Source organism: Aquarana catesbeiana, linkage group LG03, assembly GCF_042186555.1.
Source record: "Aquarana catesbeiana isolate 2022-GZ linkage group LG03, ASM4218655v1, whole genome shotgun sequence".
Taxonomy (NCBI): Eukaryota; Metazoa; Chordata; class Amphibia; order Anura; family Ranidae; genus Aquarana; species Aquarana catesbeiana.
This window is the reverse complement of record NC_133326.1, coordinates 323,424,291-323,441,290: the sequence shown is the minus strand read 5'-3', so window position 1 is coordinate 323,441,290 and position 17,000 is coordinate 323,424,291. Positions and strand designations below refer to the sequence as shown.

General features: G+C 43.7%; 1 protein-coding gene across 1 annotated transcript in view; it reads left to right on the top strand.

Annotated features, from left to right (window-relative positions):
- SNCB (synuclein beta) overlaps nt 1-17,000 on the top strand; it is a 139,231-nt gene that overhangs the window by 54,196 nt on the left and 68,035 nt on the right. The window contains exon 5 of the mRNA XM_073620463.1: nt 2,047-2,165. Within this exon, the coding sequence (XP_073476564.1) occupies nt 2,047-2,165 (119 nt within the window). The remainder of the gene's footprint in view (nt 1-2,046; nt 2,166-17,000) is intronic.

The window sequence follows — 17,000 nt, the reverse complement described above, 5'->3', positions numbered from 1 at the left end:
TAAATGTGAATTGGTTGCCATTTGCAACAAGTGCATTGTTCATTTCCTGCTGTATGTTTACTTCAGTTCAATTACTGTAATTAGATCTATTATACACTTTTGCTATATGAGTAAAACTGAACTCCAGCGAAACAGCTAAATACAAACATCAAGTACTTATTAGAGAGAGGTCTGTTTTATTTGCCAAAGGATTTGCATTTTTTTTTGTCAATCCAGTTTTGAGATTTAAACAACCCAAACACAGCACGGTCAAGTGGTTAGTACCACTTATAGTCAAGGAATACAGTTGTCCTTTCTTCGCTCTCATCCTTATGACTGGCCAGTGAGGTCACCCTTCTGCCTACTCAACTATCAGTGTGTTCCTTGTCAATACATATGCTTTTGGAGCACCTGATTGACTCCCAATCCGGCCCCTCCCTCTCCCAGTGCTGCCCCTCCCTGTCCCAGTCTGAATGCTGATGGCCAATACCAGGTCAGATTCAAATACCATTTTTATCGGTGTATAACACGCACCTTTTTCCCTGTAAAATCAGGGGAAAATTGTGGGTGCGTGTTATACGCCGATCCCTGCTGTCTCTGAGGGAAGATTAAAAACAAAAAAAGCGCTATAAAGTAAAATTAAGGTGTATAGTCCTAAACAGAAAAAAGTCCAACAATCATGGATCTTAAATGAGTGAAGTGAAATTCCTCAATAATTCATATCTTGTGGGGTGAAAGTCGGATAAACACATCTATAAGGTGAAGTGCTTACCAGAAGTAAGCCAAAAAACGGGCGAGTGGCTTAAAACCCAGCCTGGGCCTTTAGAGAATGATCCCAATGGAGCAGGAAGGTCACACTCGAACCGTGTGTTCAGATGTCAAACTAATGTATGCAGATTCACACAGCTGAAATCTAAACACCATAAGGAGTGGCACAGGGTATGTAGTTCTAGCGAACCTAGTGAAAATCCTGCTTACCAGATGTCAAATGTGAGTGGACAGATTGACATAAACACAGACCAAAATCCCGGCAGGAACAGCATGGATACATCCTGGAAATCTTGACCCGAACTCAGCAGTGCATATTGTATAAAAAGAGTAGCCAATAGTGTGATACTGTATATAACTGAGGTTTATTAAATAAAATAACACTTACAATGTAAACGAAAGATAAAAAACGATGCCGGCCGGCACTAAGACTAGCTCCCGTCCTCAACAGGGCGACGTGGTGACGTCAGCACGTCCTTCCCATTTTTTTTTTTTTTTACTGTATATAACTGAGGTTTATTAAATAAAATAACACTTACAATGTAAACGAAAGATAAAAAATGATGCCGGCCGGCACTAAGACTAGCTCCCGTCCTCAACAGGGCGACGTGGTGACGTCAGCACATCCTTCCCACGTCGTACTTCTGAGGGAAGAGGAGCGAGCGCCGCTGAATTACATAGAGCCGCCATCTCCTGTGTACCCGGTACTTTGTCACGCACAGCCACGCCTCCTGGCCCCGCATTGGGCCACTGTTCTGTCTATCATATGAGCGCCAGGTACACAGGAGATCGTGGCTCTGAGTAATTCAGCAGCGCTCGCTCCTCCTCTTCCCTCGGAGACTGCAGGGATAATCCAACGCTGGCGAGGTAGCAATGATGGGAAAGGTGAGGCTGCAGACGGGCACTGAACAGGCTGGGTTGTTGGGCAATTTAATGGCTGCAGATGGGCACTGAACAGGGTGCATTGATGGGCAATTTAGAGGCTGCAGATGGGCACTGAACAGGGTGCATTGATGGGCAATTTAGAGGCTGCAGATGGGCACTGAGCAGGGTGCATTGATGAGCTGTGACCCTAATTTTGCTTCCTGATTTAAAATGTTTTTTTCCTTAAACTTCCCTCCTAAAATTGGGGTGCGTGTTATACACCTGTGCATGTTATACGCCGATAAATACGGTATTTGCACTAGCTTAATTAAAAATAAAACACATTTAATGATTTCTTGCTGAACTGATTTGTGCCTTTTCTATCTGCCTGGAGTTCAACTTTAACATTTGCTGTTTTTCTGTTGTTTTTCATAGTGGCTGAAAGGACCAAAGAGCAAGCATCTCAGCTGGGAGGGGCTGTCATGTCTGGAGCTGGAAACATTGCGGCTGCCACCGGTCTAGTGAAGAAAGATGAATTCCCTACAGACATAAAGGTTTGACATTTTCTGTAATGCGAATATCAATGTCCAATGTGTGATATTAAATCACGTCTATTATTAATAGTCAGGCAGTGGTCCGTGATCAGTGCCATCCTGACAAGGGGACAGTTACCCTTTGGTTGTTTTTTTCCTACCATCAGGAAGGTTGAGATTTTTGTTTCTTATGGTGCTCTCTGGCATGGGACAGCAAGGTGTTGCCTTGTTCTATGGCTGTTTTGTGCTACTAAAGAAACTAACCCTAGGTTCACACATGTTTGCGGGCCGCATTTGCGTGGGCACTACAGCCCATTAATTTTAATGGGCTGCCGTGCATGCATTCCCGCAAAAAAAAAAAAGTGCATGCACCTTTTCAAAAACGGGGCCACAGGGAAATGGCATGGTATTTTTGACCATGCGGTTTGCCTGCGGCCCCCGCACTGCAATTTTACATGCGTGGGGGTGCCATTCAGAATGAATGGCAGGCCCGCACGTTTCCGCAGAGCCGTGCATTTTTACTGAGGATGGTTGCGGATGCAGGAATCTAGAAACTAACCCTAGGTTCACACATGTTTGCGGGCCGCATTTGCGTGGGCACTGCAGCCCATTCATTTCAGTGGGCTGCATTTCCCACACTCGCAGCCACACGCAGAAGTGTGAAACTAAGGTAAGAACATAGAGCAGTGTACTCCATGCTTGCTGGGATTGAGGGTGAGTGGTACTTGGCTCCCAACTTTTGAACTTGAAATAGGTGAATTTAGCCAAGCAAAAAGCAGCTGTGTGAGTGTGGTTTACAGATATTCCTGCAGCAGCTTTGATGAGAACCCTGGCACTGGAGTATACAGTATATCATAACAAGGACAAAAACACAACCAAGAAGGTATTGTTTATTCATTCATTTGCTTTTGTTCTTGTTTAGCTAGTTACAACTGTTAGTATAGTCTAGTATAGTGTGCCCACCTAACAGTACTTGCATATAATGCAGTGATAAACAAAACAAATGTACAACATAGTGTCTATTGAGCAGGGCTCAGGAATGCATAAAGCATAGAGTGCAGGGGTCAGGAGTGTTTAATGGACTGGCCAATGTACAGAGTACAACCAAAAAAAACCTCTTCCTCCCAGTACAAGTCTTTCCTCAAACTCATACCCCCCCCCCCCCCCCCATTGCAGATCCTAAGCCCCACAGCCCTAAACACTCTTTAGCACAGACCACCCTCCCAGTCTCTTCTCAGTACATAGTCCCTGAGTACAGACCACCCCCACGATACATGCCCCCCCCCACCTAGCCTCTCTCCAGTACAGACGCCTCCATAGTAAAGATCCCTCACTCCCCACCAGTGTGGACCCACCTTTCCAGTTTGGAGACGCTTTCTCCCCACCACCAGTACTGACCCCCCCCCCCCAACCAGTACAAACCAGCCTCCAGTGTAGAACACCCCCTTCAGTGCAAAGTTCCTCCTCCAGAACAGACCCCCTTCCCCAGTACAAAATCTGCCTCCAGTACAGAGTCCTTCCCTCCCCACCAGTGCTGCACTCCCTCAAGTACATAGCCTTCATGTCGGTGCAGACTCCTCCTCCTCACCAGTACAGAATCTCACTCCAGTGAGGGATTTGCATTGGAATCAGCTGGTAATAGGGTTGCCACCTTTTCTTCAAATCAAACCCGAACACTTTAGCGGCGCTCAGAATTTTTTTTTTGTAGTATAAACTATACATATATTTTGCTATCAAATAAAATTTCTAATCATATGAAGTTAATAACAAGAATCACCCTTTACATCAGAGTCCACAGAGTTCCCCTTTTACATATGAACTTGCAGAGTTCCCTTTACCTGTAAGGGGGGACTCTGCAGACTCTGATGTAAGGGAGAACTCTGGGGACTCTAACATAAGGGATGCTCTGGGAACCCTGATTTAAGGGGGAACACTGAGAACTCTGATGTACGGAGAGGATTCTGATGTAAGGGGAAACACTGTGGCCTCTGGTGTAAAGGGGAGCTCTGATGTAAGGGGTGCTCTGAGAACTCTGATTTACCTTAGTGTACTCCCTCAGAGGCAGGAGAGAGAAGGGGGAGACTTCAGTCACAGACAGGGATGGATGGTGAGCTCACTCACCCCTTGGCAGTCAGCACCTCTCATCCAGATGTATCTGAGGCTGCTGGACTTAAAATTTCCAGCTCACACTTTCCTTTTCTGAGGCACAGTGCCGGGGATTGGAGTGTGGGCAGACACAGAGGGATAGGGGTGGGAGGAAGAGGTGCAGATCGAGCCATCTTTCCTCTCCCATCTGTATGTGGGGGGGATTGTTAGTGCTGGCTTTGGGCAGCATGATAGAGAGTGTAAAAGACACTCTCAGCTTAGACAACTGCAGCCAGCAACGCTGCTGGGAAACTATAGTCCAGTCTTACTAATGTGTCCGGGTTTCAGGCAGTCTGAAACCCGGACGCATGATGCCAAACCCGAACCGTCCGGGTGAATCCCGGACAGGTGGCAACCCTAGCTGGTAAAGCTCATTCATATGCAAATGATGTGGTCAGCCCTTTGTGCGCTGGTTTATTCATATGCAAACCCAGCACATCCTGAGACTGCTGGTAGATATGCAGGGATTAGTATCAGGACTTGTGGGTGGTAACTCTTCAGTGCTGTCTCCGACACCACTGTCCACACAAATAGCCTGCCATCTGGAACAATGCAGTTAGGCTGAATATCAGACAGCCTTGTCAACTAAAATGACAGCTTAAAGTAGAGTTTTCATCTGCCATATAACTAATTGTGTCCTATTTAATAAGAGATTGCAGAGAACAATAATAGGGTATTACAAATTTGCCAGCTAGTAATCAGAACAATAGGAAATCATGTCTAATTAGTCAATATCAATGCTGCAATTTCATGTTGTTATTAGCCTTATTAAATAAAAGTTATAGAAAATGAATCCCTGAAATATCTGTTCAGAATGCGGTTGGCTCCTTCTGTCTCTGCTTCCTGTTAGCTGCACAGGAGACAGGAACAGATTTTTGTGCCTGCAACCTTGTATTCATAATGATATCACTGTTGAAAAATATTTAGAAAGTCTTATGCCCCGTACACACGGTCGGACTTTGTTCGGACATTCCGACAACAAAATCCATGGATTTTTTCCGATGGATGTTGGCTCAAACTTGTCTTGCATACACACGGTCACACAAAGTTGTCGGAAAATCCGATCGTTTTAAACGCAGTGACGTAAAACATGTACGTCGGGACTATGAACGGGGCAGTGGCCAATAGCTTTCATCTCTTTATTTATTCTGAGCATGCGTGGCACTTTGTCCGTCGGATTTGTGTACACACGATCGGAATTTCCGACAACGGATTTTGTTGTCGGAAAATTTTATCTCCTGCTCTCCAACTTTGTGTGTCGGAAAATCCGATGGAAAATGTCCGATGGAGCCCACACACAGTCGGAATTTCCGACAACACGCTCCGATCGGACATTTTCCATCGGAAAATCCGACCATGTGTATGGGGCATTACTGTAGGCAATGGGGTTGATTTACTAAAACTGAAGAGTAAAAAAATTGGTGCAGCTGTGCATGGTAGCCATTTAGCTTCTAACTTTAGCTTATTTAATTAGCTTTGACAAAAAAAAAAAAAAAAAAAAGAGCTGATTGGTTTCTATGCAGAGAAACCAGATTTTGCACTCTAAGTTTTAATAAATCAACCCCTGTGTATCTATAGTTCCTACATAATGATAAATAATGTTTAACACTTACTTATGGGTCATATCTTAGGCTACTTTCACACTGGGGCGGGCGTGCGCTAGCAGTAACGCGGGTAGGGGCGCCAATGGTGTCCATAGGGGGGGCCAGAGGGGGCCCTGATCCCCCCAACAATATGCTGTGCCCCACCATGTGCCCCCCCCAATTAAATTTTTTTTTTTTTTTAACAAAAAAGGCAATGTCTAAGAGGGAGAGCGTCCCCAGTCAGCTCCTGCAGGTGATTCCTCCCCCCTCCCTCTGCTTGCTGACACTGCATAATGTGAGCGCTCACACAACCACGGCCGCCCGATCTGCTCCTTCCCCTGCATCCTCATTGGCAGGGAGAATAGCGAGTTGCAGGAAGGACTCCACCAGGACTCTCAGTGAAAAAACAGACTGATTTCTCTCGTCCTTAGGACAGGAGAACCAGCCTGTAAATTCCAAGAGATACCAGACCAGCACTGTCAATAGCAGGGGCAGGACAGCAAGAGGAGGCTGGGGAACCCCACAGTGGCAGAACACCAGGGCCTGGTGGCAAGACAACCTTTGCAACCCTGATAGTTTTCCCACTGCTTTGGACCCTTATATTTTCTTGGTATGCTGGTGACATATATCTCTTGTTTTCTGCCACCCTGGGGGGGCCCCAATACAGTAGGAAGGGAGCTCACTGCAGAACATGTGAAAGGGCCATTGTGGGATCGTAGTAAAGGGCCCCAGGAGATATAGATATATCTATATATATATCTAGATATATCTAGATATATAGATAGATATATCTATATATCTAGATATATCTAGATATATATCTAGATATATCTAGATATATATAGATATAGATTTATATATCTATATATATCTATATCTATATATATATATATATATATATATTTGCATTTTATAGTTGCCCCCCTACTTTTGTCCCTGTCCCCCCATGTGCCCCCCCTAAATATGAAAGCTGGAGACGCCACTGAGGGCGCTTTAGGAGCTGTTAATACACCACTCCTACAGCTCTGCAAAGATGTGGCTTGCAGGACTTTTTTGACCGTCCTGCAAGCGCACTGCTCCAGTGTGAAAGCCCTCGGGCTTTCACACTGGAGACACAGGAGAGGCTCTTTACAGGCGCTATTCATAGCACTGTAGCGCCTGTAAAGCGCCTCAGTGTGAAAGCCTTAGTTATTTGCAAAAAACACAATTAGAAGTGCTTAGCCTGGACCATGAAAAGCAAAAACGTGTTTTTAGGTTTGGATAGAAATGGGAACGATTGAATTCCCAGCCAAGTTTTGTAGAGAAAGCGAGAGGTAAATCCTTTCTTATACAGTTATCACCAAAACAGATGTCGCTCTTGAAAGATTTTTACTCCATTTCTGTACCAATGACCACTGGGAAATTTTGGAATTTCCATCTGTTTCTGACAATGGTCACCAGGACAAAATGAGAGTGTGAATTTCTCCAGCATAAACACAGACAACATAAAACCCTGGCAGGGATTCTAACTCTCCTCTATACGTCACTTCCGGTTTCTTTAAACCATCAGTAATTGGAGATTTTGATGAATTGCTGTTTGGACACAACAACAGCAACCGAATACAGCCCAGTACAGGCAGATTTAGCTGTTTTAACAGCACAGCGGCTAATGAAGACAAAGTTGTCACCACCACGGAGTGGGTCATTTTGTTGGCTAGTATCGGAGCAGAGTATCAATCTCCACTCATAATATCGTACAGCGGACTGTATTCAGTTGCCGGTGTTGTGTTCAAACAGCAATTCATCAAAATCTCCAATTACTGATGGTTTAAAGAAACTGGAAGTGAAGTAGATGGAGTTTCTGACGAGTTGGCTATGTTGACGGAACACCGTCAAAATTGAAAGATGTACAAGCCGCCCACCCGCCCGCATCCTACCAACTGATGGGGCTTGTTTGTGGTAGGAGAGGGCATTTTGGAGGGGGGGGTTGTGCAATGAGGGGGGTTTTGAAGGGGGAAATTTTTGCTAGCTAAGGAGATGGGGAGGATGGGTTTACAACCTACTGACCGCTTAACTCTGCCTGAAAAACTACACGCATGTTTTTCTGCACCACACAAAAATGTGTTGCCTTTTGCAGTTGCACGCAGGTGCCAATAATTCTTAATGGCACCCCCACACATCCACCAATTGCATGCATGTTTTCACCCACTAAAACACATGGTACTGCAGTACCATGCATTTTGGTGGGGCTCAATTTAAAAACCATGCCAGCACATGTTTTATATGTTTCACTAGCATAGAGCAGCCTAATTAAAAACGCAACACGCAGGAACACACAAAAAACGCTTACACTTGGACACACATTCTTGTGTGAGTGAACCCTCAGACTGGTGTCCCACCCGCATTGTGCGTGGTTCTAAAGGGTGCCTTGACTTATAAAAGGTTTAAAAACACTGCTCTATAATATCCAAAACAAGAAAGAAACCTTTTTTTAAAAAGTCTCTTTTAACATCACCCCACATTTATTTAAATCGGTGTTCTCATGAATTTGAAGTCAAATGTGTGTCGATGTAAATCAGATGTTGCTCTCTTGTATAGCTTCTGACATATGGAATATGTGATGAGTTCTTAAAGCAGAACTCCAGGCAAACAGAAATATACACAATCGAAATATGTATATGTTTACTTTTTTTCCTGCCAAAAGATTTGTATTGAATTGTATTCAATCAGTCTTCTTAGGCCCATTTCACGGCGGACCTGAACGGGCGCTCCATGCTAGTCTATGGAGCGACGGATGTCAGCGGTGACATGTCCACTAACATCCAACCCGGTCCGATCCGCTAAAAGCGGATGCCTCTACGTTTAGATCCGTCGCTGGCAGATCGGGTAAGATCTGATGAAAACGGACATGCTGTCCATTTTCCTCCAACCTCTCCATAGAAACCAGCGGCGCTCGACAAGCCCCTCCCCGCTCAGTGAGCAGAGAGGGACATGTCATCCGCCGCCTCATCGGAGATCAACGGAGAGATCTCCCGCTGAGCCGGCGGACCGAGGCGGACTCCGTGGAAGCAGATCCGCCTCGTGAGAATGAGGCCTAACACAGGTAACACACTTATTTCCTTGTTCAGCCTGCATGTTGGACAATGAGATAACATCACTACCTCTAGCCAATTGAAAGGGAGATGAAAGAATGCAGTAATGTAAAACAAGGAAATAGCTTAATTATTTTTTTTTTACTACCATAGTGTATATCACAGAAATGTCTGGAAAAAAATACAAATCCTTTGTCAGCTAAAGTACAATAAACATATTTGTGTATTAAAGCGGCGTTCCACCCAAAAGTGGAAATTCCGCTGATCTTACGACGAATGGTGGTGGCAGCACCCGACAGCCGATCCGAAAATTGGCTAGGGCGCTGACATTGCGGGTTCCCTGGACAGGTAAGTGTCTATATATTAAAAGTCAGCAGCTGCAGTATTTGTAGCTGCTGACTATTCATTTTTTCCCCCAGGCGGAACACCACTTTACCTATGTATTTGTCTGGAGTTTTGCCTTAAATCCCCCGGACAGAGAAGTCTCACGAACACAGTCCCAATGGAGATGTCAGCAGCTGGTGTGTGATTCAATCTGTTGTCATCCAACAAGACTAAACATTAGGTCTATATTAGTTGTCACTATCCTCAGTCTAATGTTGTTACAGCAACATGTAGGTGGAGGAATTGTCAGAAGTATTAGCACCGAATATTTCTCCTATATGTTTAATTTTAGTTTGTGTTTTTCCTATTACAATTTAAGTAGCTTTGTTAGTGTTTCACAACTGTTTAGTCAGCTTCCATATGTGAATGATTTGCATTCAGCATACACATATTTCCTTCTTTTATAGTTTTATAACATAGACCAGCGATCTCCAAACTTCCGGCCTGGGGGCCAGATGCGACTGTTTGCTTGCCTTTATCTTGCCCTTGGGGCGTTATTCCATCCAATGACATTAATGATGGGGCATGATTCCTGCCGCTGACACCAACAATGGGGCACTATTCCTCCCACTGACACCATCAAATGGGGCGCTATTCCTTTCACTGACACCAACAGTGGGGCACAATTTCTTCCATTGACCCCAACAGTGGGGCACAATTCCTTCCATCGACAAAAACGATGGGGCACAATTCCTTCCATTGACAAAAACAATGGGGCACAATTCCTTCCATTGACACCAACAGTGGGGCACAATTCCTTCCATTGACACCAACTATGGGACACCAAATATGGGACACCAACGATGGGGCACAATTCCTTCCATTGACACCAATGATGGAGCACTATTCCTCCAACTGACTCCAACAATGGGGACTATTCCTTCCACTGACATCAACGATGGAACACTATTCCTTCTATTGACACCAAAGAAGGGCATTTTTTACTCCCACTGGATGCCAGGACATTTTCTACTCACACTGGCCCTAGTCCAGCCCCCCTAAAGTCTAAAGGACAGTAAACTGGCCCTTTGTTTAGAGAGTTTGGAGACCTCTGACATAGGCTTATAAGAGTAAATACTTGAATGGGTCATGTTTGGCGGTGCTACTGCCTGCCTAACGTGGCAGGGTGGGTCATTCAAACTGTGGCTGTGACATGTAGCATCGTGGCCATGGCATGTCTGCTGCCCTTGCAAGTAATGGGGGGGTGGCAAAAATTCAGCTCAACAGCATGTTTTACCGCAAGTCTAAACGGGCCCTAACATTTAAATACTGCATGAATTTTTGCCTTAAAATAACTCATGGGGTACTAATCTCAAAAGTAGTCAATGCCTTCTTAACAAATTAGTTGCATTTTGCTATGTTCAGCACCTAATTTAATAGTTTTTGTTTATCTCAATTTTTTTTTTCACATGCTGCAACACCGCACCAGAGTGAGAACAACAAAGACACACTAAAAGTTGTAAAACTATGAAAACAGGGCTGTTGCACACGGGCTTCTGAGCCCTTTCAATGTATTTGCATACACCCATACACTGTACCCATGTTTAGTCACTACTACAGAGCGACTATCCAGTGCGATTTCATTGCATTTAATTTAACGTGTTACTAAACCCACAACAGTAACATCAGTCTGTATATGCAGTAAAGCATGCTTGTTATACTCACTGTGGAGCCCAAGGGGTTAATCCTGTGCATTGTGCAAAAAGGCTGTTCTTCCACTGTCCCCAATCCATCTCTTGGTAAGACAGAACCTTTGCAGTCACTTTGCACATGCTCAGTTTGGTGTGTATTGCTAGAGAGTTTTTCTCTTGGGAGGGTTTAGCACAGGGCCAATCAGCACTGTCCAGACAGAAGGTCAGGGGTCCTGCAGCCTCATATGACAATCAGAGTAAAATGAAAACGCCTCCTACAAGCTTTAACCAGACACTGATAGAAGTCACAAGGTTTTTTGCAGTTTATTTTTACTAAAATAATTGCATTTCCATGTTCTGTGTACTGTGGGTGACCAGATACAGTGACCAGATACAGTGAATGCAGGGTCCTGAGTTTAGTAACACTTTAACAGATGTCAATGCAAGCCACAATGAAATCACACAGAAATAGTGCAGGAACCTTTTTCAAAGTCGCTGCAACTTGAGTTGAATGGTTCCATAGCCACAAATGAAATGTGACTTGCCATGCAACTTTAAAATGTCAGGTCCCATGACCAGTCGCACTGGTGTGAACTAGGGCTAAGTGTGCTTTCATTCACCAAATGATCTGCAATGTTACAAATTATTTACTTTCCTGAGCTAGCAACATTGCATTTTTACACTGATACATTATTTTCTTTTCATTTACTGGCTAGTGCAGAGTTCCCCTGATTTCTTATTCTCTACATTCCTAAAAGATCGAATGCCTGTACCATGGGATAAATAACTTTTTTTTTTTAAGTGAATTGACCTAAATGAAGCTTTATCCTTATTTACCCTACATTTAATATTTTTTTATTCACGGATTGGCTTTTAAATTATCGCATGCGATAATTTATACAAATAGGTAATGTGACACTAATTTCACCTGTGATAAGCGTTAATGAATTGACCCCACAGGCTGCAAAGATTTGCATGAGTATTACAGTAAGCAGCAGGGGTTAAGATGAATATTCATATACAGCTGATCTGTGCTTCATAGGTTGCTTGGCTGTTACCTGTTTATTCATTCGGCGTCTTCACCTATAACTATAGCAACATTTGTTGGCATCCTGTGTGAATGAGAGCAGGCATTTTCATTTAGCTAATGTACATTAGGGATGAGCCTGATGTTTGAGTCGAATGTAAGTTCGACTCGAACATCGAGTATTAGCCTGTTCGCCGAACAGCGAACATTATGCGGTGTTCGCGGCAAATTTGAAAGCCGCAAAACAAAAGTGCCAATTTTAAAGGCTTATATGCAAGTTATTGCCATAAAAAGTGTATGGGGACCCGCTGAAAAAACAGCCGTTTTTAAAACTTTTTTTGCATTGATGCATGTCCCCTGGGGCAAGACCCGGGTCCCCAAACACTTTTTATGACAATAACTTGCATATAAGCCTTTAAAATGAGAACTTTTGATTTTTTATGTTCGTGTCCCATAGACTTTAACGGTGTTCGCTTGTTCGTACAAATTTTTTGCCTGTTCGCAAGTTCTGATGCGAACTGAACCGGGGGGGTGTTCAGCTTATCCCTAATGTACATGTTCAACAATGTTCAATTATGCACAATGCAATTACACCATTTAAAAATTGAAAATGTACATAGTGGTAAGCACAACATTACATATAAACTGTACATATAAGACACTTGTTGCATAAAAATCCTGTGGTGTGGCATACATGGCCTAAAGGAGAAGTAGGCCCATAGCTGTTTTGGCCCCACCTCTCCTACGAGTCACAGGCACTCAGCTCAGCACTCCTGTGTCCCATATTCAGCCAACAGCGGGGTAAAGTCCACTGTCGGCTGACCTCACTTAGTCGGCACAGGCTCTGGGAGGATCTCAACTTTAATGTCAGGATCTACCCAGATGCCTGAGCGGCAGCTGGCTGAGGCTCTCAGCATGCTGCTGAGAGCCTCAGCCAGCTGCTCACGCCCCCTGCACAGCCTGGTGCCCCAGTGAGCACTGGAGGGGCAGAACAGAGAGCCAGTGACTGACAGTCACCACCCTCTGCTCACTGAAGACCAAGAACTGAGTGATTTCCGGTCCTAGAGGCAGCGGGAGACAAATGCAGCATCGGATCAATGCTGCATTCATCTAGGCCAGTGTTTCTCAACCTTTCGAGTGCCGTGACCCCTTGATAAAAGTTCCCAAGTTGTGGGGACCCCTAACAGTAACATTTTTGTATTGTGGGTTGTCAGCACCCAAGGCAAGACAAGTAATTTGCGCCCCTAACCCACAGACATTTTAGTTCTCCCTGAGTCCCTTCCACTCGTACGGTATTAAAACCCCTTATGGTACATTTTAAGATGTACCACTCTCTTTGTTCTCTTTTCTTTCCCTTTATCTCTCTCTGCTAATTTCTTGTTTTTTCCCATTCCTCTCTCTAGCCATCTTTCTTGTTCTTTTTTCTTATTCTTTCTCTCCCTTTTTCCTTGTTCCTCCCCCTCTTTTCCTCTCCCTTCTATGTATTCTCTATTTTTATTCCTTCTCTTACTCCTTGGTGGGGGGAATGGGATGAGTGGCAGTGCTGGGGGGAGTTCTGATCAGCCAACTTAGGTGCTCTTGATCAAGGTCATCTGCTGATCTGAGAGGCAACTATAATCACAGGTAATGTTACTCACTGTGTCTCCGACTTTGTGGTGTCTTGTAGCAGTGACACCTATACCGAAATCAGGAGATGGGGTCTCCTCCAGCCCCTCCCACTTCACATTCCTCACCAGTCAGCTGATCTCTAGTCTCTACCCCCCAGCCATGCCGTGAACTAAATGGGCGGGTACAAAGAGACTGAGTAGGCAGCCACAGGCTCCTAGAAAAAAAACTAACAGGGCGGTCACAATCTTCAGGGACAGCCCTGCTGGGCGGCCGCAAAAAGGCTGGGAGAGCGGTGCGGGCTTCAGGAACAGCCCAGGATTCGGTGACCCCTGGAAAATTATCATTTGACCCCCGAGGGGGTCGCGACCACCAGGTTGAGAACCACTGATCTAGGTGAATATGATTATTTTTGTTTAATCTAGCATTTCTCTTTTAAACAATATGGAAACCTGCATTCAGTACAGGTGAGGCAGACAAACTATTTTGTTGTGCAGCTTGGCATGGGTCCACTGGGGCTAAAGCTAACCATAGATTGGTCTCTTTTTTTTTTCAAACAGCCAGAGGGCTGAGAGAAAATAAAAAGTGAATGGATTCCCCCATGCACACATAGGAGATGGATGAAGGAATCCTTCCTGCTGTGTTATTATGTTCGAACAGCTGATCAGCATATCAGAATACACTGATGGGCGCTGCAACTGATGATCGAATTTAAATTTTCCAACATCCCATTTTGTTTATTGTTAGATTGCCTTCTGTCAAGCGGAAATGGCCATAGATAGATCAAAATTTGGCTGGTCCCTGCTTCATGATTTGTGCTTTCTATACATAAACACACAGAATATATCTTCATTTTCATCTTCCCAATACCATTTGGGCAGGAAATGTGACTTGGGGTGTTTGTTGTCTGACCCAACGTGCATATTTCTAACCTTGAGAAAGTCCAGTATATCAAAATCTATCTATCTGTCTATCTATTCTATTCTAAGATTGGATGCGGTTTGAACTGCATCCAATTCGCATGACATGTGAAAGAACGTTGGTTTCTATTGTGCCTGTTCACAGATGTCAGGGGTGCGGATTCAGTGCGAATTAAAAAAAAGTGTCCTGTCAGTTTTCTGAGCAGTGCAGTCCGGCTGCGAATTCAGGCCCTTTGACTTCTATGGTAAAGCTTCTGAATCGCATATGTATTTCAGTTGTGAACAGGATGAAATCCGGACCTGACCTTGATCAGAAAATGACCTGAAATGCTGAACAACTACTTTGTCAATTAGCTGTGAAAATGGAGCTTAAATTCTCACTGCACATTTGTGAACCCAGCAAACGTTAGAGCTTTATTCCTCCACCTTTGCAAACTGGTACTGTCTAATTTTCCAGCGTTTCTCTTCTCCCTTACTTTCTCTCCTTCACTCAGTTAACCATTTCCCGCCCATTGGCCATCATATGACGTCCTGGACTTTGAGTGGAGATATCTGAATAATACTTGCAGCTGCAGGCATCATTCAGATATCTTTTTTTTTTTCTGCCAGCGATTCCCTGCAAAGTAAAAACAATCATAGTGACTGTTCAGGCGATCGGCGAGCCAGAGAATGAATCGGCCGACAGAGGCCGTTTACCATAGAGCTGACCAAAGACCAGATGGTCGCAGTCACCTCTATGACCTTCAGAGGCTGGGTGCAATGTTAAGATGTCATTTCCGGCCTTGGCACATGTAAATACTGCTGTGTTGTTAGCTGGAAAGGCTGAGATCATTTCTTTTTTTTTTATGTCAGGTTTTTCAGCCTAGAAGAAAGATGTGGGGTCTTATAGACCCCACATCTCTCTGTAAAGAGGACCTGTCATGCACTATTCCTATTACAAGAGATGTTTACATTCCTCGTTGACATGGGAATTTATAGATAGGCAACGCCTATCCTCATATTGATTAGTGGTTCCAAACAGACACAAAAGATACACTCCGCATCTTTCCAAATAACTGTTCTGCCTTATTATGACGCAATTGAAGGTTTTTATATACATGATTACGTAGGTATCACATTAATATTACAATTGTACTTTTATGGTAACAAGGGGCGTAACATAGGCAGGCTAATTCTAATCAGGACTCGAAAGAATGCAAACATGAACTGAAAACATTATTAGCGCCGTGTGCACAGTGAGGGCAGTGTGTAATACATACTGTATAAAATAGAATACAATTATATACAGAACTTACAAATTTCCTTTACACTCATAATAGAAATAAAAGTGATAAAAAAAAAATGAAAGGGAAAGTGTAAAAAATAAATAAAAATAAAATAAAATAAACAATAATAACAAAAAAAATGTAAAGCAACCCGTCTCTGCATGCTCGCACGCAGAAGCAAACGCATATGTACGTTGTGTCTGCATATTTAAACGGCGTTCAAACCACACATCTGAGGTATTGTCGCGAACATTAGAGTGAGAGCCATAATTATAACACTAGACCTCTTCTGTAACTCTAAACAGTTAACCTGCAAAAAATTTAAAGCATCGCCTACGGAGATTTTTAAGTACTGAAGTTTGGCACCATTCCAGGAGTGTGCACAGTTTTAAAGCGTGACATGTTAGGTATCTATTTACTCGGCGTAACATCATCTTTCACATTATACAAAAAAAATCGGACTAACTCTACTTTTTTTTTTTTTTTTATATATATTCATGAAACTGTTTTTTTTCCCCAAAAAAATGCGTTTAAAAAATTGCCATGCAAATATCGTGTGATATAGAAAGTTGCAACGGCTGTCATTTTATTCCTCAGGATCTCTGCTAAAAAACATATATAATGTTTGGGGGTTCTGAGTAATTTTTTAGCAAAAAAAAAAAAAAGATGATTTTTACATGTAGGAGAGGAGTACCAGAATAGGCCTGGGCTGGAAGTGGTTAATGTGACTCCAGTGCTGACGGAAAGGGGCACAGGAGGGGCGATCAAGGATGCTGTGCAGGTTCCCGATGATGATGTCATTGGTTGCTAGGATGCTGGCTGCTGAAAGGTGGTAATGGTGCACAATGAAAACCTGTGCTGTGTGTAACTAAAATACAGGCTTCATCCATCTGCTGGCTTGTATACAATTTTTGGGCAATTTTGAAACATTTTGCAAAGGCACCCCCAAAGAAACCTGAATGCACCTCCCTGGGCACCCTGATTGAAAAAGGCTGGTTTAGAGGGGCCCTTTGGTTGCCACTGCAAAAACCACAGTAATGAAAAAAAAGATATACGTGTAACTGGGGAACAGTTATAGAGGAAATTGCAGAGACCTTGACCTGTCACCTATTAATTCACTGTAGCATACCTCCCAACATTTTGAGATGGGAATGAGGGACACCTACTAGCAAATGTATGTAGGCATAGGACACGCCCCCTGCCACACCCCCTTAAAGGAGAATTA